The 26,393-nt window shown below is 38.9% G+C and overlaps 2 protein-coding genes across 17 annotated transcripts in view; both read left to right on the forward strand.

The window, feature by feature from the left end:
- NRG1 (neuregulin 1) overlaps positions 1–26,393 on the forward strand; it is a 1,074,255-nt gene that overhangs the window by 933,876 nt on the left and 113,986 nt on the right. For 5 of the 16 annotated variants that reach the window (XM_072776367.1, XM_072776366.1, XM_072776368.1 and 2 more), the window contains exon 1: positions 17,951–18,617. The exons of 10 other annotated variants lie outside the window; for them this stretch is intronic. In XM_072776367.1, the coding sequence (XP_072632468.1) occupies positions 17,951–18,617 (667 nt within the window). Of the gene's footprint in view, positions 1–17,950; positions 18,618–26,393 lie in introns of those variants that run through there. One more of the 16 variants, XM_072776382.1, reaches the window with a different exon arrangement.
- LOC140604806 (uncharacterized) lies at positions 17,300–17,641 on the forward strand. Its single transcript, XM_072776386.1, has one exon. The coding sequence runs from the start codon at positions 17,442–17,444 to the stop codon at positions 17,628–17,630; it is 189 nt and encodes a 62-aa protein (XP_072632487.1). The 5' UTR covers positions 17,300–17,441; the 3' UTR covers positions 17,631–17,641.

The raw sequence follows: 26,393 nt of genomic DNA on the forward strand, positions 1-26,393 counted from the left end.
AATTAAATGGATATAAACATAAACAGTGAGGTGATTTTTTTTAGTTAATTATAATTTTTTAAAGCTGTACAGATGTAATTGTAGGAAAGCCATCTAAATCTTAAATCATGAAACAAATATTTAAATATTTTAAAGTCAAAGTTTTTAAAAATAACATTGGCTTAAATAATATTAGAGAATTTTTAATTTTGAGAAGTATTTCATACTTTGCTTCTATTTCAAATTTCTTTCTGGTTTCTATATTTAGAAAGTCTCTTCATTTTTAGATAAATACTCATTTACATGGTGATTCATTAGAACCTGTTTCACCTTGGATGGGATTATTACAAATTATCTGAAAATGTACATATTAACTGGTTGGTCGCTGTTCCTCCCTGTGGTGCTGAAGAGTCACTTGTTTGGGAGTAAGAGAGTGCCCGCTTAGAGTTAATAAGGTTGACCTTTCTTTTATTATCATTAAAAATGATAATAATAATAAAGTAGTAGTATCCTTTAGTGAGCACCTATCACATGTCTGGTACTCTCATCTGAGAATAAATATTTATTAATGCCATTATGTGAATGAGGGAACTAAGAGGCTCAGACAAGTCCATGTCTGTCACGGTTATATTACAGGTGGTGGCAGAAGCAAGGCTGCATTCCCCCCCCCCCCTTCTGACTCCAGATCCTGTAATCTTTTCACTCACTGATTGCAGAGGGTGAAAGACAAACCTTCAGAGGGCTCGTCTTGTGACTTTGTTTTTTTGCTCTGTTTTGTTTTGTTTTGTTTTTAAGATTTATTTATTTGTTTTGGGAAAGGGGAAGGGGGGAAGGGGCAGAGATAGTCCTAAGCAAACTCCACATGGAGTACAGAATCCCACATGGGGCTCAATCTCAGGAACCTGGAATCACCACCCGAGCCAAAACCAAGAGTGGGATGCTTAAACCAATTGCACCACCTAGGGGCCCCTTCTTTTCTGACCTCATACTCTGAAGGTCATGTGATCATTGCAGCTACTTTTGAAAATAATCTTTTTTTCTAATGTCATTGCTTGGACCAAATCAGTTCTATGAATTAAGGTTCCTGAGCAAAGTACAGAAATATATATTACACATTTACTATGATAAAAAAAAATTAAAACTAGAAAGTTTGAGGTAACAAATTCTATTCATTGATACTTGGATAATTTAGAAGGAATACCAGGAACCTCTAGTACACACACACTTTGGGGTGGAGGGAGAATGATGAATGTATTATGGCCAATAAAAGATGTGTGCATTAAATATCTAAAACTTGGGTTATAAGAAGCAAACATGTGATAGGTAGCCTCAGCTACCTCATCCTTCATTTTGATGGCAGTTTTCAGATCAGTTTTGAGATGCAGAATAAAAATCATAGTTTTTTGTTTAAATTTCAGATTGATAAAGTTATTTAGTGTAGAATCTTTACAGTAAGTTTTCTTTTTTGTATTTAGATTGACTTATTTTGTCAGTTTTTAGGGTTGTTTTTTTTCCCAGGCAAGATGGCATTCTCATCTCCTGCTGCTATTAACATTTAAAGCATGCAGCCTTTTGTTGCATTGTGGTATAAATTCCAAGTGACTGACGATGATTAAACAGAAAATGAAACTTGAATGGCACTATCTCAGAATCTACTTAAAGCCGTGACAGGTGTCTGTCTATAGCAATATATCAGTTTTGAACACATGAAGAGTAAGAAATTGTGGCTTTTTCATGGTTGGGTTTCTTTTTCTTTGAAATCAAGGGGAGAAAATACCAATTTGTCCTGGATCACTAAAACAGTGATCTGGATTTGTAAATAGGGTGGACAACACAAAACGCAGGATGAATAATCCCTGAGCTTGCAGTCTGAATCTATGCACCATACCTGTTTGATACTGGTTGTGATTTTCTCATTTGTACACAGATACTGTAGTAACATTTATTTTATTTTTATTTTTATTTATTTATTTATTTATTTTGCATTTCCAGGCAGGTTTTAATTGTGTGCAATACCTTCCCTGGTTCTTTACATCAGGTCCAATGGGTTCTTTTCATACATGACAAATGTTTCCATTTATTCAGCATATGTCAATGTGCACAGCACATACATCACAATAGGGCTCAGCACCTGTATAAAACTACAGACAGATTCTACAAACCACGGAAAGCACATTTAAAAAAAGTGTATAACTGTAATTAAGAACCAAGCACTCAAGAAAGATAAGACACAATGAATTAATTGGGATTACAGCTCTTCTTTCTGCATTGACTGCGAAAGCTTGGAGATCTGAATTGTGCTTCAGCTCTGAGCTCAGGACTCCCTCCAACCCCCAAGGCTCTTTAACGTTTGTTATTACTTAGCTATTTTATTTGGCAGTGATCCCTCAATCTCATCTTCTAATGCACTGGCAAGGTTCCTATTGCCAATAGCGCAGAGCCTACTACTGCTAGGGTAAGCGACATAGCCGAACTTTCTATCCTCTGCATCCTTATAAATAATGTATCTGGTTTCCTGTAACTACATGAACCCTTAGACTTCAGTAGGCATGTCTTTGTTAGGGTAAAACAGTGGGGAGATGAACGGTTGGGGAAATAGTTGTAGGCAGTTATTATCACTGATTAGAACCCAACTCCATCATATATGCATTAATCACTGGGTTAATGTTAATGGAATGCTTATGATATTTATAGTAGACATAAACATGATCTATAAAAATAGTGTCTTTGCTGACTAAACTGCATGCTTAATTCAACTGGAAAGTGCTTATAATGTTCACCTAGGACCTTTTGATTAGATCTAATTTACTTATTTTTAAAACCTCTTCTACTCTGCATACAATCCATTTACCCTTTTTGGGTGTGTGCACACTTGTTCTTAAGAACAGTAGTGAGATAGTGGCTAAAGATAATACATAGTGCTCCAGCTTGATGGTATAACAAGTTACTGGATTTAGGATGAAGAAGGAAAAATGCTATGATAATGAGTTAATAGTAAAGTAAGTAATATATATCATACTTTTAACTTCAAAGTGTTTATAAACTTAGTGTCATTAAAAATTAATGTTTTACTTTGAGCAATAGAGATTTTAGTATTTAAACGAGAAGCTAATTTTTAAAAACAAAACTTCTTTAGCAATGTTCTTTAAGATGCACTTTCAGACAATGTTAGTATAAAGTTAGAACGTGTCATCCCAATATATATCCTTTTCTTTATTGGAAATGCCATCATTGGATTTTCATAGAATGATTGTTCAGCATTAAAATTATGTTGTATGGATGAAAAAATTCAAGTTGATTTAGATGTTAAATGGGAATCAGGGTGCTCTAGAGCCTTGTATATTTTCATCAGAATCAATTGAAAGAAGGAGAAATCATGTTTCTAAGTAGATTAAGGATGTTAATCCTCTTCATTTCACTGTTGGTTTCTTTAATTACTATCAGTTTAAATCTGAATGGCTCATGTATTTATGAATATGATGACTTATAACTAATAATGACACTTATTTTGGTCATTTTTAGCTTTTGCCATGTCAGAGAAATTTTGCAGAACTAGGTAGTTATCAGAACTAATGTTAATCAAAATGTTTCAAAAAATGTTTCATATTTATTTCTTTGACTCATGTTGAACTTCCTTATTGATCAAACTAGTTTCTACAACCAACTGATTTTTAAATTAAATCATGATCCATATCTGTATGTAGTGTAATTTTTTCTCTTTGATTTTGAGTACAGATTTTTTCTATTTTGAAATGTCAGGATTTCTGTGAAATTAAAACATTTCCTTAATGATTCAGAAAATTTGGCCAGCCCTATTTTAAAACTGCATTGTCATCACTGGTAAATAAGAAGTCTCCAATTCACCAAAAAAGATAATAATAAAGTATATTAATATTTCATTTATGTATTTTAATCCACCCACTAAAAGCAATCAGGCCAATAATATCTAAAAAAAAAAAATCAACCCATCATCTATAACTACTATAGCCTAGTTTGTTTCAATGGGTGGTTTTTTTTTGATGGATACTGAGGATAGATATAGATGGATTATGTTTTTCTGCCTCTAATTATCCAATACTTCCAAAATCTTCCTGTTTAGGATTAGTGCTTTCTGGAATTGGATCTCTGCATTCTTCTTCTGTCATTAGTCAAACACTATCGGAAGGAAATATTTTCATAATTGGATTTTGAGTGAAGAAAAATCTCAGATACTTAGACATGCATATACAATAAACACTGCTTCCAGAATATGTCTGCCACATAAATAGTATCCATGAGAAGACATGGACTTTCACTTCTGAAGTATTTGCATTTGTGCCAGACTGGGATTAGGAAAACTACGTCCTCCCCTAGAGTGTAACATCTTGAAAGCAGGAACCATTGCTTTCTTTCTCTTATTCTCATAGTCTTAGGTAGAGCCTGGCATGTAGTTGGCACTTACTAAATAATTACTGAATGAATGAGTGAATGAGCAAAGTTATCAAAGGCAGCAAGGACAAGATGAACCTAGAATGCATCTGGATACACTGGCAAAGAGGAACATTTAAAAGTGGGATGCCTGGGTGGCTCAGCAGTTTAGCACCTCCTTCAGCCCAGGTCGTGATCCTGGAGTCCTCGGATCGAGTCCCATGTCAGGCTCCCTGCATGGAGCCTGCTTCTCCCTCTGCCTGTGTCTCTGCCTCTCTCTCTCTCTCTCTCTCTCTCTCTCTCTCTTTCATGAATGAATAAATCTTTAAAAAATAATAAATAAAAGAAAGAATACATGTGAAATCTCTAACAGAAGAGGCAATAACTGAAGACCAAACCTTCCCCATTCAGTGTAATAGGAATAATTTTTAACTAGCTGTAATTACACAGTGTTTTAATTTTACTTATTTGAGAGAGAGACACAAAGATAGCAACAGAGATAGTGAGAGAGAGCATGAGTAGGGAGGAGAGGGAGAAGCAGGCTCCCCACTGAGCAGGGAGCCCAACATGGGACTCATTGAGGGACAGCAGGCTTCCCACTGACCAGAGCTGAAGGCAGATGCTTAACTGACAGAGCCACCAAGGCACCCCTGCACAGTGTTTTCAGATACTGATTTCATTTCTTTTAAAAAACAATAGAGAGAAACTAAATTTTCCTGCTAAAACTCTGGGTTTGTGGCATGTCTTCTTCCCTCAGTGATCCTGTTCATAGTAGAAGAAATATACAACAGAGAGGCATCACATTTTTCAGTATGTTAAAGTTTTTGACTCAGGTACTTACTTACATTTAAGTGGGTCGGTTTCATCATGGCCAGAGTTCAGCGACACACAGCATGATTAAGTGGGCCACCTAGAGTTGCATATTAAATTCTGTTGTTGGAAAAAGGTGCCCTAATCTGAGGAGTCAATCCATGTCATTATCATATGCTTGTTCTCTTCTCTTCTTCTTCCCTCCCCCTACTTGTTTAGGTCCAAGAACAGGGGGGCTCATCAGAAGTTATTTCCTCTGTTATCCATGACCTTTTTGTTTACGTGTTCTTCCATTCGTGAACTTGCAAAATATAATTCTCAAGAGGAGAAGTAAGGATCCTGATAGTGAGTGAGGGTGATAAATAAGGAAGGTCTGGTATATATATATTACTTGCCAGGATGCTTGCCCTGCCTGTTTTTTATAGTCAACTGTCTCTTCTATTTTCCAAGGACACTTAGACCTTACTGTTCTCAAAATTCGAATCATGCCTTCACTCTCAGCAGATAAACCCACTTTCTACTGCAGAGAAAAGAGATACTGTAGGCTAGAATGTCTTTTCCCTTCCTGCTACCACATCTAGAAACCCCAGTTTAACGCCTGGGACATGACCACCCACTTAGTGAACATTTTTTGGATGGATGGACAGATAGATAGCAAGATGAATTAACATACATCTTTGGTCTTTAGAAATGGTAGCTATTTTTGATCATATATAACACAGCGACCTCAAAATCTGAAATCTCCTGCTTTTGAAAAGCAGGTCATCCTGAGGTTTTCCATTTTTACCTTCCAGCCTGTGAAATGAAGTTAGTTTAAATGCTGAACAGCAAATTTCCTAATCAGTTGCTGTATGTTGGCTGAATTACAGTAATATCATTTCATTTTGAGTTGGACAACTCAAGCATTTAGTTCTGAGTTTTTGACAGCATACAGTTCACTAAAATAATTTTTTTGTACCCATTGAATGTTTTTTTTTTCCCCCTCAGCCATAGGTTATTTTAAACCTCCTGTCTCCAGGAGTACAGCTAGCTCTGAGCTTGGAGATGCCTAAAAATGTCTTACCTTCTCATTGCACTTTTTTTTTTTTTTTAAATCCAGCAGTTTCTCTCTGCTGTTCATTTGCATCACCAAAAGCTTAAGTATCTTAGAAAATGGTTTAAATAGTAGTATTTATCTCAATAGATTCTTTGGTTTTAAGTCTGTGAATGATTACCAATAATTTAACTTCTGATATACTCATCAAAAACTTTTTTCCTTGGATTCTTTTTATGGATGAAAGGGAAGAATGGGAGGGATCCAGTTGTACATGGATACCTTTTGGATATCCTTTGGTATTTAACTTTTTCGATGCCTTTAATACAGACAGTGGTAGACTACAGTGGTAAACATTTGGAAGGACATGACAGGGGTAAAGATTGGGTTAAATCCAAGTATTTAACCTGGGATGAAGGGGACTCAACCTGAGGATGGGTTATTTGTTTCACCTCTCGTGACAGGCCATAGCAGAGCCTCAGGGAAGAATTTTTGAAAAACACTTGAGAAGATTTATGTTTCATTTGAGAAGCCTCTTTAAAAGCCTTTTCCTTCTTAAGGGTGGTATGTGGGGGTAGAAACAGCATATGGTTGAAACTCTGCATGGCAGTGATATGTAAAAGAAGTACTTTCCTGCTAGGTGAAATGACTCTGCATGCGTCTTGCTGTCAGTGACATGATTTAGTTAAATACAGATGCTTTTAGAGGGGCTTTGTACTGCATCATAAATATTTAACAGTTTTATAAAATATCTGTATGCATAACTGGGTAAGAAATACAGCAGTGGAGAAGCTCAACCTCCACATCAGAGTCTTTGGCCTTACAGTATCCCTGACCATTTGACCACTGGAAAAAGATATGTTCAGGATGCAAATGTCATCAACAATTAAAGAACTCCATTTCTATTTTTCCAACAAAATGAAGCTTACTGTCTAACCTTTCTGATTGTCAGTAAAGTTAACTTTACAGTTTCCCTCTTCACATTATTCATAGATGTTCTAATTCCCCAGGGACTGAAGGGCAGCATTAAGAAAAATCCTTTCTCAGTAAATAAATGGTATGGGGGAAGGGTCAGGAAAAGCTCTTAGATTTTCTTTGTTTATATAAAGGTACTTCGTCGCCATTAGACAGTAGTTAAAATTATATGAATCTTTTATTTTTGATATAATGTTGAAATTCATTTTAAGAATCAGTCCCTCAAAGTAAGAGTGATAAGGGAAGGAGGGCAGGGAAGGGTACATGCAATGGAGGAAGAGAAGTGCACAAATGCAGGTTAATGAATGTGGAGTTGGTTATTTTGTTTGTTTGGCATAGGCGGTGGAGTTTTTATAATAAAACTCATTTATAGTATATTAAGATGGGTTCTCTGTCATATGAGATGGCCAAAAATAGCCATGAAAAAAATATTCAAAAGTTTTTTCCAGCATTTTATTACAGAATTTTCAAAACTGCAGAAAAGTTGAGTGCATTGTAAAAGTCTTATGCCCATTGTCTAGATTTTACAAGTAACATTTGCTTTATCAGATGCTCATTTTACTCTTATTTTTGATGCCCTTTCAAATAAGTTGCATACATGAGTGCATTTTACTCCCACCTATCCCACTATGCCTGATAAATGTGTTTTATTACAATCTTTAAAAGAATATTCAAGTGGCAGAATATGCCAACAAACAGAATATAGGTTTCTTTGGCATGAGTCATCATATTTGGACCTGGGATTTTCTAGGCATCAGATTTCAGAATTTAACTCCATTAGCAACAGCCTTCTTTCTCCTGTTCCAGATAATCACTCCTTCCCTGTGCCACTCTTCTGACTCTCCAAATTAAAAGAGGCCATAACCTTGCCTCACCAGTTCTCAGAAATTGGCCATCTTGGTATCACATGTTTTTGAGCCATTGCGATAATATTAATTAGGCTGATCCCTATTTTGACATGGGAGCCTTCTTTCCTCCCTTAATATAAGCTCCCTTTCATCCACAAGAGTCTCTATTCTGTACCTTCTTCCTAAAGCATAAAGCTCATTATCATGTTTCCATTGTTAAACTAATTTCTTATCTCAGACCTATCCTCAGGTGAAAGCAGTTGGGCTCCACAGCACACGTTCTGTGTGTCCCCTTTGTGCAATTCAATGAGGTTTAATAAATGCATCCAAAAATGAATATTGGTCTCTGACTAACTTCCAGGAAGAGGAACTAAATAATCAGGAGAGTTGTGACCAAAAGTGGTCATAGGAGTATTAAACAGAGTTAACTTTCAAGAAGAAGCAATCACAGTGAAAAGCTGCAAGTGAGATATTTCTGTAGAGATAATCCATGGCAGTAGTGAGAGAACATCCTAAACCATCCATTCTACTGTTCCTTTGTATTTACATTGGCAATACGTAGAAATGAGTTGAAAGGAGAAGAGCATTAAACCTGAATTGTAGTCTTGACACTGAAATTAATTTATTTTAGTGTGACTCCAGGAAGATTATTTTTACCTCCTGGGACCTTTGGTCTTCTTGTATAAAATAAAATTCGTGGGCAAGTCCTACCTCAGCTCCAACATTCAGTAAATGAAAATTTTAGATCTAATTATTCTTGCGATAACAGTTTATCTTTGCATGAAGCCTAAATACTTACTCACCATATAATTTCTGAAATAGAAAAGAAACAAGCATTCTTAAACAAATCTGAGCCTAGCAACGCATTGTGTGATTTATGATAGAAGATTTTGAATTGGAGTGCAAATGACAAGATACTCTTATGACTGTTAAATTCGTATTTTTAGGTAATAAAAATTGTAACAATGCAGAAAAAGTGTCCACCTCTTGGACTGAGGAGCAGCAGAAAAATATGAGGCCGGCATTTGATTTTAAATAAGATACTTCTGCTTCTATGAGCATTATAAGGCTTATGACTTTACAACAGTATTGCCAGTTAGGTGGCTCACTCGGAATGCCAAATCAGTTCTGGCAACTGCATATATTCCTCCCTTTTTTCCTTTTGGTGCAACTTTGTATTTTCATTTTGATCAGCAACAAGGAGAGAGAATTCTGTAGACTCTAAGGAAAATGTATACTGTGTGATATTTCCTCTGGATGAACTCTTCTCAAAATTACAAACTTGGGCTATATTTAAAAGTATGACCCATCAGATAATTCCCTTCCCCAAACTTCCTTGATTGTAGGTAAGTTGTGAAGGTTTATTTTATATAAGGCTTTATATGATGTTTCAGAGTCTCTTGAGTAGATGGTACTCTCTTATAAGTAATTCATAACTGCCTTCCTATGTGGACCATCTCATGTTCAACAAGTTCTGTCTGAAGCAGAAGATTGAAAAAATCAAAGTAACAAATTCCAGAGCATTTGTAAAGTGATGTTTTGTGCAATACACTGCATTTCTGGATTGATTTGGGGATTAGTTAATAGAGTCAGCTGACAAGAAACTGAAATAGCTCGTGCCTAAATCATATAAATCAAGTTTAATTACTTCCATATTTGAAACTTTACTGACTTTGTATTAAACGGGCATTGATTATCAGAGATATTTCTTCCTAATGTTTAATTTCTCTTGCTGCAACCAAGTATATAGTCTTTATTTTTTATAACATAATATATGTACATGCTTATAAAAGTGCAGATTATCCCTTATATTTTTGTTACATTTGCCATAAGACGTGAGGATAAAACAAACAAAAATTCTCTTAGCCATTGTCTCTGTGATGTGATCTTACCTTAAAAGCAGTGAATATTAATGAAACAAGTAAAGATATCAAGATAACTAATCCAACATATATTACTCTAGTAAACATTATAATTGACTACCCATATATATAACATCAGAATAGTCACTGTAAGGATAATTTTCTTTCTCTTACACATATACACACACAGTAATTTAACATTATTTGCTTTTATTGACACAAATACAACTCTTACAATCTAGAGTACCCATGCCTTTAAGATCTTTTCCCATAGTTAATTCATCTCTCTTTACTAAAGTTTCCATATCGATGCACTTATTCAACAATGCTTAATGCGTTCTGTGTGCCAGGCATGTTCTAGGCAGAAGGGATATAGTGATGAAAACAGACACAAGTGCTTGCCCTTATGGAATTTACATTCAGGTAGTGAGTTTATCACACATCTCATAACAAAGCACACTGCGTAGAAAATACAGATAATTTAGACTCACTGCCACTTTCTCCCCCATCCTTTGCTCATATTTCTAGTATATTCTAAATAGGGGAATGGGATGGAGTTGAACAATGAGAAATAATATTTGAAATATATAAAATGAGATAGAGTTATAACCCTTTGCTCATTTTCTCATAAAATGTCTTTTGAATTGAAACGCTCAATGACACATCAATTTATTATATCTTTATTTGTGCTTCTGAGTTCCTTTGGATTCAGTGTTGCATCATCAACATTAATTCAGAGTTCATAGTTAATTAATAACTGTCAGAGATTTAATACCATATGACCTACTGAGATTTTATAGAAGAAAGGGCAGCCTAAACATACACCAAAGGCTCATTATTTTAGTGCAGTCCACTAGTAAAACTGGTCAGGTAGGACATATTTTCCTTTTAAAATTGAATGTTGGAGAAGCTGAAACCATGATGAGTGTCCAAGAGTCATTTTATGTGTTATTGAGTTAGAATTCACATAACCTAAAATCAAACAGTTTAATGTAAGCAGGTCACTGGTATTTATCACAATATTGTGCAACCATCTCCAGCTACTTCCAGAACACATCCAGTGTAATTTTAGAAGAAAAGTGACCTATAAAATCTAAAATAAAATAAACTCTGTTTGCATTTAACTAATAATTTTACCTACAGGGAGTGAGAAATTAATAGGCTCTCTCAAAGTAAAGAAAACTTACGGTAATTATCCCATTTACTAAAGATATCTTTCTATATAAAATTCTCACATCCTCATCTTTCAGGTCATATACTGTATTTTGAGTAATAGAGGATCTAAATTCATAAAGAACAAAATGTCCTGGAGTGAATTGATCATCTTGTTATAAAATGAGAACACAGGCTCACAGTCAATACCAAATGTTAGGTATAAGCATTTCACAAAATAATTCTTAAAATTAAGTCAGACTGTCTTCTCTGAGAAAATTTTCACTGGTTAAGGATAAAGTATAATCAGAATCTTTACTCGCCTTCAAAATGGGGAGAAGATACCTTCCCAGTAAGGTAAAATGAGTTTCATATCACCCATTTAGCCTTATGAATAATGTAGAAGAACATCAAATAGTACATGGATTTGGTTTGCCCTCAGAGAACTTTTTCTGTTTAGTTGAAGAGAGAAGAATTACAGGAACAACAGGTAAATTTTGGTTTATTCCCAACTTTCCATCCACTGAAAGGATCTTTGGTGGTGAAAAGCGAAGCATAGGTGTGCTAACAGAGTTTCACTAGCATAAGATAAGTTCACAAAAGGCAAGGCATATATAGGAACAATCAGAAAAGTTTGATAAGGATGTGTCTGAACTGAACACTAAAAGATTTGAAAAAATGAACAAGAATATAAGGGTATTTTGAATAATTAGATGGATATGAAAAAAGTTTGCCCATTTATCAGAGATACCATAATCTGTATAATTCTATTTCAATGAAAAATAAAACCAAACTGGGACACCTGGGTGGCTCAGTGGTTGAGCATCTACCTTTGGCTCAGGTCGTGATCCTGGGTTTTGGGGATCGAGTCCTGCATCAGGCTCTCCAAAAGGAGCCTGCTTCTCCTTCTGCCTATGTCTCTGCCTCTCTCTCTCTCTGTGTGTGTGTGTCTCTCATGAGTAAATAATATAAAATCTGTTTTTTGTTTTTTTTTAAAGAATAAAACCAAACAAAATGTATGTACTGGATGGATAACACAGCTCTAGGCTTGGGACACCCGGATAGTGATAGACCTGGCCTTCAAAGAAATTGTGTTCTTCAGTCCTATATACATGGCATAATTAAATAATAGCACAAACTGTGAAGATGTGCCCTAGTAATGGTACAGTTAAGAAAATGCTGGGTCACGCCTTGGAAATATGGAAGGGCTCCATGGAAGTGTTGCGGCCACCTACAGAATGACTTTCAAATGAGTGGCAAGAGGCTACCGTTCATTTGAGTACTTGTCTTCTCCATAGGAAGCAGAAAGTTTTTAAGGTTACATTTAGAACGTGAAGCTTTCTTAAGAAAACTGTGATTTTATAATTCATTGGCAAATACATAAATCATTACATTTTATCCATAGTCATCTCCAATGACTATAATTTAGAAATGAAATTATCCCAGGGGCTCCTGGTGGCTCAGTCCACTGGGCATCTGGTTGATTTGATTCAGATCATGATCTCCTGGGTCACAGGATGGAGCCCACATCCAGGCTCCATGCTCTGCAGAGTCTGGTGGGATTCTCTCCCCCATCCCCTCTCCCAGCTTGTGCTCTCTCACACATGTGCACACACGCTCTCTCTCTAATAAATAAATATATCTTTAAAAAAAAGTTATCCTGATGATCGTGGTACTAGACACCACAAAGTAAATTCTGTGTTTTTAGCCATAAAATTTAGGAGCAAGGGTAAGCTTTTTCAGAGATAAACATTTATGGAGCAAAAGAGCCAAAATTCAGGGGAAGAAAATATATATATAAAAAAAAAAAAAGTCCAGGTAATATGGTTAAAAGCAAACTGGCATTTACTATCCTCTTTCATCTGCCAGAGCTGTGCTGAATAGTTCTGATAATAAAATTTAAAAAATAAATAAATAAATGCTGAACCCAATAGCTGGGCTTGAATTGAAGTAGCAGAGGAATTTGAGTATATTTGATGATATGATAGGATTTTTTTTCTTCATTGAAGCTGGCTGAGAAGGCAGCTGGAATATTTTGAAAGTGGATCAGAAATACAGGTATATTTTGATTTTTTTTAGAATCTGCCAAATCCCATTCTACATTACCTTGTCTCCTCTTGTCCCAGGTCGACTTATTAATAACATTTACTTCCTTACCTTATGTGATGGATTAATTATAGCTGCAAATTCTTTGTCACTATCCTTTCAAGACTTACTTCCCCACCCCCACCCCATCCTGCTTCCCCAGTAGGAGGCAATGGAAATAACCCATGAAGCCTCTAGATTCAGTCTGCAGGAGCCCTGACAGCTTGTGCTTCTTCCTCCTTGAGATGCTTCTTCTCAGACTGCAGCTACCATGCTGTGAGAAGCCCAAGCCACAGGGAGAGGCCATACTCTCTGACAGTCCCCGCTGAGCTCCCAGCTGACATCAGCTGCTGGTCACATGAGTGCCATCTTCAGTTTCCAGCCTACTTGTACCCCAGATGATTGCAGACCCAGCTGCCATCAAGTGGAGCAGAAGAACCACTCAGCTGAGCCCAGTCAGCCCACAGACTCATGAGACAGAATACAACGTCTGTTGTTTTAAGCTATTTCGGGGCAATTTGTTTCACAAATGTACACAACTGAAAGAGCTTTCCAGAGAAGATGCTGGAACTGAAACTGGAAGAGCTCATTTAGTTTCCATTATAAATAGGTAACATGTAAATAGCCTATGCTTAATCCTTATAACTTGGATATCACTAGGCAAAATTTTAGAAAACTCTTATTTTGGAAACGAGGCACCTTTAAGTTTGTTTGCAAACTACATTAAGGTGCTAAGCCTTTTTTCAATGCTACACTTTCTGGTTTACTTATTCTCCATTGAAGTGATAGGTAAGCAATAAATGATCAGATGCATTATTGTGATTAAAAATAAAAGCAGTCTTTTTCAGCAGAAACAGCATGAGTCAGACTTTTGTTCAAATCTTGGCCCTATCACTTAATAGCTTTATGTCCATGGCTAAGTTACCTAAGCTGCTTGAGTCTGTTTCTTTATCTTGAAGATAATATGTACTGTACAGGATTGGCGAAGATAAGAAATAATATATTAACAACCTAGAGGAGCACCTGGCACAAAGGTGGAGCTCCATAATATAGCTTCAATGAACGAGGTGGCAGTGTGGTTTTAAAAAGATAGGAAAAACATGTCTCATGTTTATTTTTTAAGGGGACATAGAAATATGGGTGTTCTTGGGCTTTACCGGGATGGAACCTGAAGGGTTAAAGTGGTATATCCTTGCAGTTCTTCCTCCAAATAGGCGCGTTTCATCCAAAGGTAATTCTGATCCCTCACCAATTCACACCACCCTTCCTCACTTCTGTATTGCTATAGGGGATTTGATTAAGGGATGAAGGCAACCTTCTGCTCCTCATCTCAAGTCTCAATGAAGAATTCTTTTTGTTTTTTTTCCTCCTTTATCTTCTGTACTCCCTTTCCTCAATTACATTCACCTTCTGATGAATGGTGGGAAGTGACTTTACAGGATGCTGGCTTTCTGCAAGCTGATCTTAGCTTCAAGGTGCCATGGGGCTCTTGGAATACCTCTCCAGAAGGACACATACACATCCCATTGTCCCATGTGTGTAGCCCAGGGGAAAGAGCTGCTGTGGCAGTCTGCAAGATTTTTTTCTGCTGTTTTGTCCTAGCCTTTGTAGGATATGTTGTTTTCCTTTCTAAGTGCTGGGTGTCTTTAGGATGACAACTAGAGCAGAGCCCAATAATTTGTCTGTAGACTATGTTTGCTCTCAGTGATTAAGGTGAGGTGAGCAGTTGTTGGTACAAGCTGAAGACCACTTTTCTTAACTGTGAGTTACTGTTTTTGGTAACTTCTCTTACCTGACTGACTTGGTCTGCCTGAACCCCATTTTGATTTTTGAAACTTAAATGATTGGCTGCGCATGAAATGCCAATTTATTGAATGTAATGTTGGTTTGGGACAGAAGTAAGGAGTTAGGTACCATGTATTTAAACTGGGTGATCTGTTAAAGGGATTATAAAGTACTCTAATTTAGCATACACATTGACTTTGTCTATATTGATTTGAATATTTTTTAAGATGTTAATACCTCTCAATCTGATTACTATAAATGCTTCTCTGATACGAAATTTCGTGTCCCTTGTTAGAATCTTTAAGAAAACTCATTACTTTAAAAGCAGTTAACTAGTGGGGCTCTTGGGTGGCTCAGTCAGTTGAGGGTTTGACTCTTGATTTCCACTCAGGTCATGATCTCAGGGTCATGAGATCCAGCCCCACATCGGACTCCCTGCTGAGTGCAGAGCCTACTTGTGAGTCTCTCTCTCTTCCCTATGCTCTCCCCCACCAAAAAAAAAAAAAAAAAATTAAGGAAAATAAAATAGTTAAAGCTAGAAAGTAGACACAGGATCTTATTTTAAAAGATAACCAGTAACCAATTGGTTATTGTTATATAAGTACAGGTTATGGAGAGGATAAGTCATTTTGCCCATAAGCTTGTCACAGTCATAACTACAATTAGGCACATTGGTTCTGGCTTTTGTAGCTGTTGTTACTGCAAACACATTTTGAGATTTAATGTCCTTTAAGTCATTTATAATTATGGACCAATTTCATTTTGAAAGAAATTATAATATTCTTATTGCAAGCTGATTCTTATTGGAGCCCATTTAAAGCTAAAAAGTATTGCAGAGCAGTGGAGATTGTGCTATACAAAATATAATGTGCTTAAAGCAGAATTTCTCAGGACTTGAGCTCTAAATTTATTGCTTCTGGGACTCATGATGGTTGTGTAGTATAGATTTAGAGAGAGTTTTTAAGACTCCTATTGACATGGGTGAGCAAAATGGTTCCTCGGAAACCATTTGGGTGTGCAGTCACAGTAAAGCATGGATTAAAGGTTCAGAAGCATATAGTATGCACTGACGTGCAAGAATGGGGGGGGGCAGTTCAGGAAATCTTGTGCTCCCTATTAAAGACCACATTTCTTCCAGTCTTTTAATGGCTGCTGTTTTAAAAGGAGGGAAAAATCTGCATTGAAACTGTCTGTAAGGTAAAGCTACTGAAACCTAACCCAAAAGGCATACTCTTATGGAAAACTCTTCTTAATACTTGCAGTGTGGTTCTAGCTGAGGACATGTGGTATATATTACAGCGCCCAGGGAATTCAAACCTCCGCAGTGTGGAGTCACAATGAAGGCAAATTTCAAAATGAAGCGGTAGCCTTTTGCTCCCTTCATAGCGCTGTTTACCAGTGTTTCTTATTAGCTTGGCATTAGTCTAGGACTGCTGTGGGTGAGAAGAGGAAATGGAAATTTAAATGGGACCAGAGTGGGGATACATGAACACCTCTCCCCTCCCAAAATGCCCCTTCTCCGTCAGAGGCTCCACACTCCACCCTGGGTATTGCAAAGTCTTGCACAATCATCTTGAACAGGGCTGAAGGCAGAGCTGTCCATGGTTCGAAAAAAATGTCCTAACTGTTGGTTGAAAATCAGGTAATAACAGTCCTCTTGGTGAACAAAACTTATTAGAGGGCAGGGGAAGGAATGCTATCTCTCAGCGGCAGGCTAGAAGAAATTGCTGTTGAAAAGCTTACCTCTCTAGGGAGGAATCAGATATCAGACTTTGCCAAGCCTCAGGTCCAACCCAGAAGGTCCCACCTACATCCCCCGCCCCATCCCAGCTTTGTTTGATTGCTAGCATCGATCGCTGGCTTTTTCTGACCCAACAGTGGGTGAAGTAAAGAGAGCCGGCAGGACTGGAAGCGAGCGAGGTGGGGGTGGAATACTGGGGCCGCTTTTGTAGGAGAAAAAGAGAAAGGGAAGAAAAGGGGTGGGGGCCATGGGGACTGAGCTTAACTGGTGCCTGCCTGCTTCTCTTTGATTCGATGGCCTTTATTCCTTCTAATTGGATAAAATAGGAAGTCACTGGCAGTCCTGCGTTGCTGGGTATACTGATTTTACTCAGACCAGCCAGCAGCCCTGGAGTGCGGACAGAGGGAGGAGGGTGGAAAGAGAGAGAGGGAGGGAGGGAGAGAGAGAGAGAGAGAGAGAGAGAGAGAGAGAGAGAGAGAGAGAACACGTCTTTGGATGAGGAGGGGAAAGGAAGAGAAAGAGACTATGAAGCAGGGCAGAGCCGCAGAGGAAGAAAGTGAATGAGCGCTCAAGAAGGACAAAGAGGAGTGGTTGGGGGGTGGGGGTGGAGGCAGGGCGGGGAGGGGAGTCACCGCCCCTCCGGGGCCGCACTCTTCCCTTTGGATCCCTCTGTGATGATCCTGTTTGCAGTGATGCTCCGAGGGCAGGCACCTGCTGCTCTGTAATGATTCAGCCTCTTTCAGCCGTCGCGTTAACACAACAGGATGCTGTTGCTACTGTCACTGCTGCCTCTCCTGCCGCCGCCGCTGCTGCCGCCTCCGCCGCCGCCGCTGGTCCTGCTTTTGCTTTTACTTCTCCTGCATGACAGTTGTTTTCTCCACCTAAGCAGACACCAGCTTCAGATGCTCGAGGTGAGAAACATGCCTTTCAGTTTGGGCTATTGGTTTACTTAATTGACCAACAACCAGCTCGGTTTCTGTTTGGGCCCTCGGTCCTCGGTCCTCTTGAGCAGCCGGGATGCTTTGGGGAAGCCTCTGAAAGAACTGCAAAAGTGGCCCAGAAACAGCAGTCACGAATTACAATATACTTTTATTCGGTAGTTGCTAGAGGCTTTTTCTCCTCCCTTCCTCCTGAACTCCTCTTGCTTTTGATAATGGCCTTGGACTTGGAAGACTTATCGATTTCCCCCTGTAAGATGCTGTATCATTTGGTTGGGGGGGGCTCTGCATGGTAATGGACCGTGAGAGAGGCCGGGCCTTCTGGAGGTGAGCCGATGGAGATTTATTCCCCAGACATGTCCGAGGGAGCTGCTGAGAGGTCCTCCAGCCCCTCCACTCAGCTGAGTGCAGACCCATCTCTTGACGGGCTTCCGGCAGCAGAAGACATGCCAGAGACCCAGACTGAAGATGGGAGAACCCCCGGCCTCGTGGGCCTGGCGGTTCCCTGCTGTGTCTGCCTGGAAGCCGAGCGCCTGAGAGGTTGCCTCAACTCCGAGAAAATCTGCATTGTCCCCATCCTGGCTTGTCTAGTCAGCCTCTGCCTCTGCATTGCCGGCCTCAAGTGGGTATTCGTGGACAAGATATTCGAGTATGACTCTCCCACTCACCTTGACCCTGGGGGGTTAGGCCAGGACCCGATTATTTCTCTGGATCCAACCGCCGCCTCAGCTGTGTGGGTCGCGTCTGAGGCGTACACTCCACCTGTCTCTAGGGCTCAATCTGAAACTGAGGTTCAAGTTACATTGCAAGTTGACAATGCTGTCGTGTCCTCTGAACCCTCCGCGGGACCAACCCCGAAGAATCGTATTTTTGCTTTTTCTTTCCTGCCATCCACTGCGCCATCCTTCCCCTTCCCCACACGGAACCCCGAGGTGAGAACACCCAAGTCAGCAACTCAGCCACAAACAACAGAAACTAATCTCCAAACTGCTCCTAAACTTTGTAAGTAGAGAGAGAGAGAGAGGTGCTGAATCCTGGAAGGGGGTGGGCTCGAGGCGCTAAGCGGTTCTCCAGCGCCTGGAGCCCGTTCGGCGTCGTCTTCTAGCTCCCCCTGCACGGTTCTGTTTCTGCACATCGTGGGGCTGGAGCGCTCGGGGTGGCCTGGAAGCCCTGGGGGAAATGATCTTGCAAACTGCGGGGAGGAGGTGGTGTTCCCCCCCACCCCCCGCCAGATCGTCGGTCACGGGCTGGGGAGAGGGGGTACCCACAAGTTCGGCGTCTGCGAGTCATGCTCCAATGTAACTGCCGTTCCATTTCTTTCTAGCCCTTTTAGAAATGAAAGCATCAGAGCATCCTTTATTTTCGTGCATCAACGTGACTCCCGTGCAACGGCGAGGGTGCTTTGGCGTCTCTCTCCCGGGCAGTGTAGACGTCGTCACCCGTCCTCACCTTTCCGTTACCCTCTGCCTCCCAGCTGTCCCGCTCCACCTGTTCCGTCTCGATCCGTCCCTTCTCCCTGTTCCCTGCGCTGCCCTCTGCTCTCGCTGCGGTTCTGCTTTAATTGGTTCTTCCTGATAGCGCGTTGCATTTACGGGGCTCACCCCTCGGCAGCGGCAGGCTGTTTGCTGTCCTGCCCAGACTGTAGTTTCGGCTACTGAGCATCCATCTATTAAGGGGCCTCTTTATTTTCCTCCGGACGCAGTACAGTTCTGCATGAAAGGATCCCCCCCCAAATTAGTTTTGTCTTCTGTAATCAAATGTTTAAATAGCTTCCTTGGCAGGCATTGAAAAGTACAAGACCCATTAGTAAGGTGCATTGTGTTTTGTTTTGTTTTGTTTTGTTTTCCCCCCCCCAGACGTGTCATTTTTGCCCGGCGGACCGCAGCCGCGCAGCTTAATAACCTGGGAGTGAGGCGAGCCCACGCTCTTAAAACAATACAGAACAATATGCTGCCGATCCGACTGGGTCGCTGCAGCGCTTGTACAATGGAAAGTTGACGGGGATGAAACCATGACTAGTCAGATTGCTCCAAACGTCAGGAGAGAGGGAGGAGTTTCCTCTAGCTTCTCTTCTCTAAATGTTTCTGATTTATTTTCGCTTCTCTGTCTTCTACTCTTTCCCATTGCTGAGTATGTCCTTAGTAGAAAAAAGGCAAAAGATGAAAGGATTCGGTTCTTAATAACATGTGTAAAATCTCTTAGAGTTGAGGCTCAGGGTTCTGTGATGAAATACTCACCGCTTCTGTTTCCCTCTGGATGGCGAGGAAGAATAAAGAATATCTTTTCCAGACATTATGTTCCGAACGAAGTAGAGCCGGGTGGTAAAGCAGCACACAAAACTTGATTTGTGCTTGTGGTTCAAGATCGTTTCATACACAGCAGTTTCAGCGGCCGAGATTTAAGAGAGGGAGAGAGAGAGAGAGGCTTGTTTTTCAGGTGTAATTAGTAAAGAACCTCCTTTCTGCAGACACTGCTTTGTATCTTTATCAAATCCCTGAAGCATCATTAAAGGTCTGACAGACATCACTGCATTCACCGCCTCTTCCCACCTGGCAAAGTGACCGGGAAATAATACCCAGATGAAATGACAGGCTATAAAAAGCAAGTACAGATCCTGCAAAGAGAAGCAAAATTCACCGTGGAGACAAGGTTACTTCTTTGGCTTTATTGTTTGAAACTTGTCTTTAATTACATTGTGCCCGAATAAGTTCAGTTGCCCAGAAAAAGAAAGAGAACACTGAAAAAAAACTTGTCAAGTCTATAATTTTGTCATCTTGGGGCTTGGGGTGGGGGGACGGGGAAGTAAAGAACTGTCCAGTACCTTTTCCTGATCTAGGACCCTGTCAAACAGTAAGTTGTAACTTTTTGAGAAGACTTTTTTTTTTTTAAGGTAAATTCTTCTATTACGTGTTTTAATAGGGTATGCATTCCTTATAGTTTCTCTTGTTCTCTGGATTTTCGAGCCTGGGCATTGATTTTCTGGCATTTGCATTGAGTGGAAAAGATTTACTGCCGCCTAAAAGCATCACGGTGTGGCCAGTTCTGGCCAAAGACACAGCTGCAGCATTTTGAAGCGCATTGGAGATAAGCCTTAAGCAGTATGGGAAGTACTTTTCTCCCTTAAGTTAAGGGTAGACAGTGCTTAACACTTTACAGCCTATGGGTTTTCTTTGTGGGAAACCCTGTGTTAATTTTCTGGCCTCAGAAAACAACAAAAACACTAATATCCTAAAAATTATGAGTCTAATTTTTGGGGGGAGGGGGAGATTAGTTCAGGGAGCTTTTTTTCCAGATATTTATGTTAAGTGGTCGCTTTGTTGTTTAAAAAGCTCATGACCATCAACTAAAGCAAAAAAAAAAAAAAAAAAAACTTGGAATCAGACTGTCATTCTGTAACCTTGTTCACTTTTTTTCCCTTCAACTAAGAAAGTACTGCTTAGTGACAGGAAGAACCAGAGCTTTCCTTTCATCATGCGTGTTTTTGACATGAACTAAGCAGGCTGTGATGGTATACATCTTAAAACGACATGATCGTATTTGAACCATGCTCTTCAGTGGTTTCAGGACATTATTCTCCATTTCCTATCTGTCTGAGCATATTCAGCATTTTATGCACAGAGCTGTAGCCTTCAAGGTCATAGTCTGTGGAGGGCTAATTGATTCTTCTTTATCCTGGAGCCTGAGAGAGTGGAAGAGAGACAATCTTAGTAATTGTGTCTGCTCTGTTATTCCCCAACCAATCTACCTTCTAGTATTTGCCTTTTATTCTATAAACACTAGAATTACTCCCCTTCCCACCGACTATCTTAAAATTAAAACATTCTCTGTCTTTGTTGTAATAAAAGGCAATATATAACATTTTAAATTGTCTATAGGAATAGTGGTTATGTCAGGTTTTCTAAAATGGGCATTTTTTTAATAAGGTAATATGATTTCATGTTTTCACCAGATTAATCTATGGATACATCTAGATCTCAAGAAATCTAATGCAGAATTAGAGACTATATATACTTTTCTTTTTTTTAATGTGAAGCTTTTCTGTGTATGGTTAGTGGTTTCCCACTACCACATCTTTATTTGCCATGGTAATAGTTAAGTTTTTATGGGCACATAATACTTGTACCATTAATTTGTTTTCTTTGCCTGGGCTTTAAAATTTTTCTTAACCTCTGTTTATCTGGAGAGGACAGACTTTGAGACATTGCAAACCTAGATTACTAAAAAAAGAGCTGATTAATTAAATTGTAGCAGGGAACCATAGTGCCATCTTGAAAGACAACGTATTTCTGGATGGGAGAGCCTGCTTGACAAGCAACTCTGTAGTATAAGAATGTATTAGTATTTTCATCTTAGGCCAAATTTGTTTTTGCTTTGTCTTTAAATCTCTTTGTATTGGGTTGCATGGCAAACCATTGTTACCACAGTGACATATGAATCACTGCCATTTGCAAAAGCTCAACATGATTAATTGAATAGACCAAAGGATTCCTTCCTTTCACTTTAAAAGTGGCATTTATTTTAAGCCCAAGAGATTCTTCGAGTTCCTTGCAACTGTTCTTGTAGGTATTTCAGAATAGTGGTTTCAAATAACTTTTCTCCACTTTAACTGAACTTGCTTAAAGCTCAAGATCTTAAAAACTGGGAGAAAGTGAAAGATCCTCAACTGAAACCAAATAATTTTCTAAATTTACAGGTGAGGAAGAAATCCAGGCTCTGAAAGATGAAAGAGAAAGTGACATTCTCTTATTAAAACCCACAAAATTCTGAAAGGTGTAGTGAAATCCAAAAAATAGTAGAGAAGAGAAGAGTGTCCTGTCCCCCAGAATTTAAGCAAACAACACGTGGCTCTTTTCTCTTGTCGTCTTTTCCCTGGTCCAGAGCATAGAGCTGGAGAGTGGCATCCGCCTGACAGGGATATATGTCAAGTGGTACACTGACCAAACATGTACAGTATACTATTAAAATTCCATTTGCTTCCCGCCTTATGTGAAATTTTGCTTATATGAAATTATCAGTAGGGGTAGTCTTTTCGTCTTTTTATTTGATCCTCCATAGAGTGTTGAGCTTGCTGTCAAAAAGAGCTTGGGTTTTCCAGGGTGGGCTCTTTCCTGACATATAGCAGATGGCTCTGTGGCTCGCCTCTTCCCTGCACTGCCCGCTCTGTTCTCCTTGTTCTTTTATGATACCTAGATCGGTTTTCTTCATTCCTCTGCCTTCTCACACACCCAATTATCTCTTGAATCCAACTTATTTTTCTAATTATGCCACTCTGGCTTTATATATTCATATTTCATTGCATTCTAAAGTATTAAAGCGTCTTCACTGATCTTTTCACATACTTTATTGCATTTTAATACTGAATGGTATTTACGCATATTACAAACACACATACAAATGTATGTCTCTAGAACAATATACCGGTTTCTTATTGGCAGTTAATTCAGACTTTTGACCCTCTTCTGTATCGCTCCCTTTTCTTTTCCTTAGTATGATTCACACCGATGTCTCTGCTGACCTCTTTTTTTTTTTATTGGAGTTCAATTTGCCAACATACAGCATAACACCCAGTGCTCATTCCACCAAGTGCACCCCCCTCAGTGCCCATCACCCAGTCACCCCAACCCCCGCCCACATCCCCTTCCATTACCCCTTGTTCATTTCCCAGAGTTCGGTGTCTCTCATGTTTTGTGCTGACCGTTTTTTTAACATGTGTGTACAAATCAGTATTTCTGCATTCCCGGAAAGTCATTATGTCTTTCCAAATCATATATCTTTGCTCTTCCTCCTTCCTTTTTCTTATTACTGTCACCTCATAGGACACTTTTAAAGTGTAAAGAAAGAGATATTTTATAGATGTAGAAATTGAGGCATAAAAAAGTTATGACATATCTAAAGTTAAGCTAGGAGCCCCTGAGAGCTAGAACATAACTCTTGTCTACTGAATCTGTTCGAGCTTTCTATTAAGCCGTAAACTCTACTATGTCTACAGTTAAGGTCACGTTTCTTTATTTATTATTTTTCTATGTCAACAATTTTCTTCTGTTATTTTCTCTGTCTGCATTCAGTGAATACCTACTAAGTATCTACTACGTGGCAGGCACTGGTCTAGATTGACTTTATGGCAATGGAAAACAAGAAAAGCTCTTGCCCTCATAGAGCTTATGTCCTAATACATTTGAAGAATCTAGTTGCACAATTTGAATCAACATGAAGTCTTTCTTTACTTCACTATGCATATAACTCTCTGAATTCAGCATTTCTTCTCTTTAAAACCCTTGTTTTAATCACACTGTCATGACCACTTCTGTTCCCTCCCCTGGTATATTCCTCTCCTCTATCTGTTTGATACTGACCTCTCACCCTTATCTTAAATGTTCTTTATTTTAAAGTCCCACCGGTCCCACTTGTGCTACCAACAAGCTGGGTGACTTGGGGTGGTTGATGTTTGGCCTGTAAGACACTCTTTAAGCAGACCATTGAAGCGACTGGGCAAGTAGTCTCTATCTAGTCACTAAGAGCATTTTACAATGAAAAACGTATTCATAATTCTTCCATCCTGTAAATATAGTAAGATTATTTTCAGATTCTAGAAAGCTGACAGCTATAAGTATTTTTGTTTTTATTTCTTGGTCATATTTTCCATTTATTGTTTTGGCTTATAGAATGAGAATATTAAAACACTCCCAAGGATTTTTAGTTTCAGTATGCAGAGAAAGGCTAGCGGCTGCCATCAAGGTATTAGTTCCCAAAATGAATGAAAACTTGGGCTCATGTACCATTCATATGAAGAGTGATTGAGGAGAGGAAATAAAATGAATCCTCATTACTTCAAACCTTGTTGCTATCTTTGCAGGCATGAATTTAATCCTCTGTTGTGTGCATGTGTGTAAGCATTCCAGGATTGTTTCCAAATACTGTAATTGATATTCTGTAATCATAGAATTTTTATATGTTGAAACTATGTTAAGATTATCTGAGTGACTTCTGAAGTGAGGAAATTAAAATCTGGAAAAGTGAAATGACTTGCCCAAGGTCACACAGCTAATTCATGTGAGTGATGAGAGTAAACTGGAATGAACTTGGTTTTCACTACACCTTGCTTTTGTTTTCCATACTACCTTCCGGCTTTTTTATTCAAATGGTATATTATTATCTTAATCTAAATGACTTCACTATTCCTGTTAATTATGCAAATCTGAATTAGTAAATTCTCTCAGTCCAGACAGTGTCTTTAGAGAAGACAGTTTTCCGTGTATGATTTTGATCGGTATAGGACACTCTCTGGAGCAGAGGTTGGATGGATGTACCTCTTTCAACAACATGGTGAAAAAACAAAACAAACAAACAAACAAAAAACAACATGGTGTAAGGGAGAATCTTTTCACCATCAAAATTATTCCAAATGAAATGTGTATTCAGAAAGGATTTAGTTTCTTCTCCATGGAAATATTTAAGCAGTGACACCTTTGAGGGAGATTCATGTTCCAAGCAAATTATTAAATATATTTACCTCTCTGGCCCCTTACAACTCTGATTCTCTCAGTTTCTTGTCCCAGACCATTAGCTTTCCAGTGGGGCAGACTTGAGTTTTAATCCTATCTGCCTTTTTCATGGCCTTGAGCAAGTTAGATCATCCCTGTGCATCTGTTTCCCCATTTACATTTGATGATAGTAGTATGCATCCTTTGCACCTGTTTGGGAGATTAAATGAGATACTGGAAAACGCCAACTCTTAGGACTAAACCATAGTAAATATGAAACCAGTACCAATTTTCTTCCTCATTCTGCTTTAGATTCTCTTCTTTAATTTATTCTTTTTCTCCTTTGATCTCCACAGAGTGATGTTGTAGCAGTTTGGAGAGTAAATTTAGGAGTGTGGGGGAAGTTTATGAAAACCTTAGAACTAAGATAAGAGTTGAAGAGGCATTATGGCAAAGCGGAAATTATACTGGAAACTTGACATCAAGGCCCAGTTCTACCACTTATAAGTTAGATATGACCTTGACCAAATCACTTCACCTTTTGAGGTTTAGAGTTTACATCTAAAGAAATAGGGATAATTAATACTTAAAACTCTCAAAAGATTGTGGTAAGGACAAGATAGGTTACTCTACATGAGAAAAATACTTCATTATTAGAAAGCTTAAGGAGTGTTAACTTCTTTGGATGCCGTGGTGGCTCAGTCAGTTGAGCATTTGACTCTTGATTTCAGTTCAGGTCATGATCTTAGGGTCATGAAATCGAGGTCTCTCCCCACCCTCCCATCAGGCTCCACATTCAGTGGGGAGTCTGCTTGAGATTCTCTCCCTCTCCTTCTGCCCTTCCCTCTGCTCACTAATGTGCATGTGCTCTCTCTCTCTCAAGTAAATAAATACATTTTTTTAAAAAGAAGTATTATTAACTTCTTTCTTTTCTCTCCTCTCTACTAGGGTTCATATGTACATGTATTCATGAATGTTAACATTGCTAGAAATAAATTAGAGGCAGTCTTAAAAGGTGAATTTGTTTTGTCTTAGACTGATATAGAACTTTGTAATTTCTTGAGCCCTACCAGTACCATAAAAGGTGATTTTTCCCCCCATAAAAATTGGCTGGAATATATAAATTATTTTTTTAAGATTTTTATTTTATTGGTGTGAGAGTGTGCACAAGAGAGCACAAGCAGGGATAGTGGTACAGGGAGAATGGCGAGGCAGATTCCCTGCAGAGCAAGGAGCCCAAAGAGGGGCTTGATCCCAAGACCCTGAGATCATGACCTGAGCCAGAGGCAGACGCTTA

The sequence above is a fragment of the Canis lupus genome, chromosome 15, assembly GCF_048164855.1.
Source record: "Canis lupus baileyi chromosome 15, mCanLup2.hap1, whole genome shotgun sequence".
NCBI classification, from domain to species: Eukaryota; Metazoa; Chordata; class Mammalia; order Carnivora; family Canidae; genus Canis; species Canis lupus.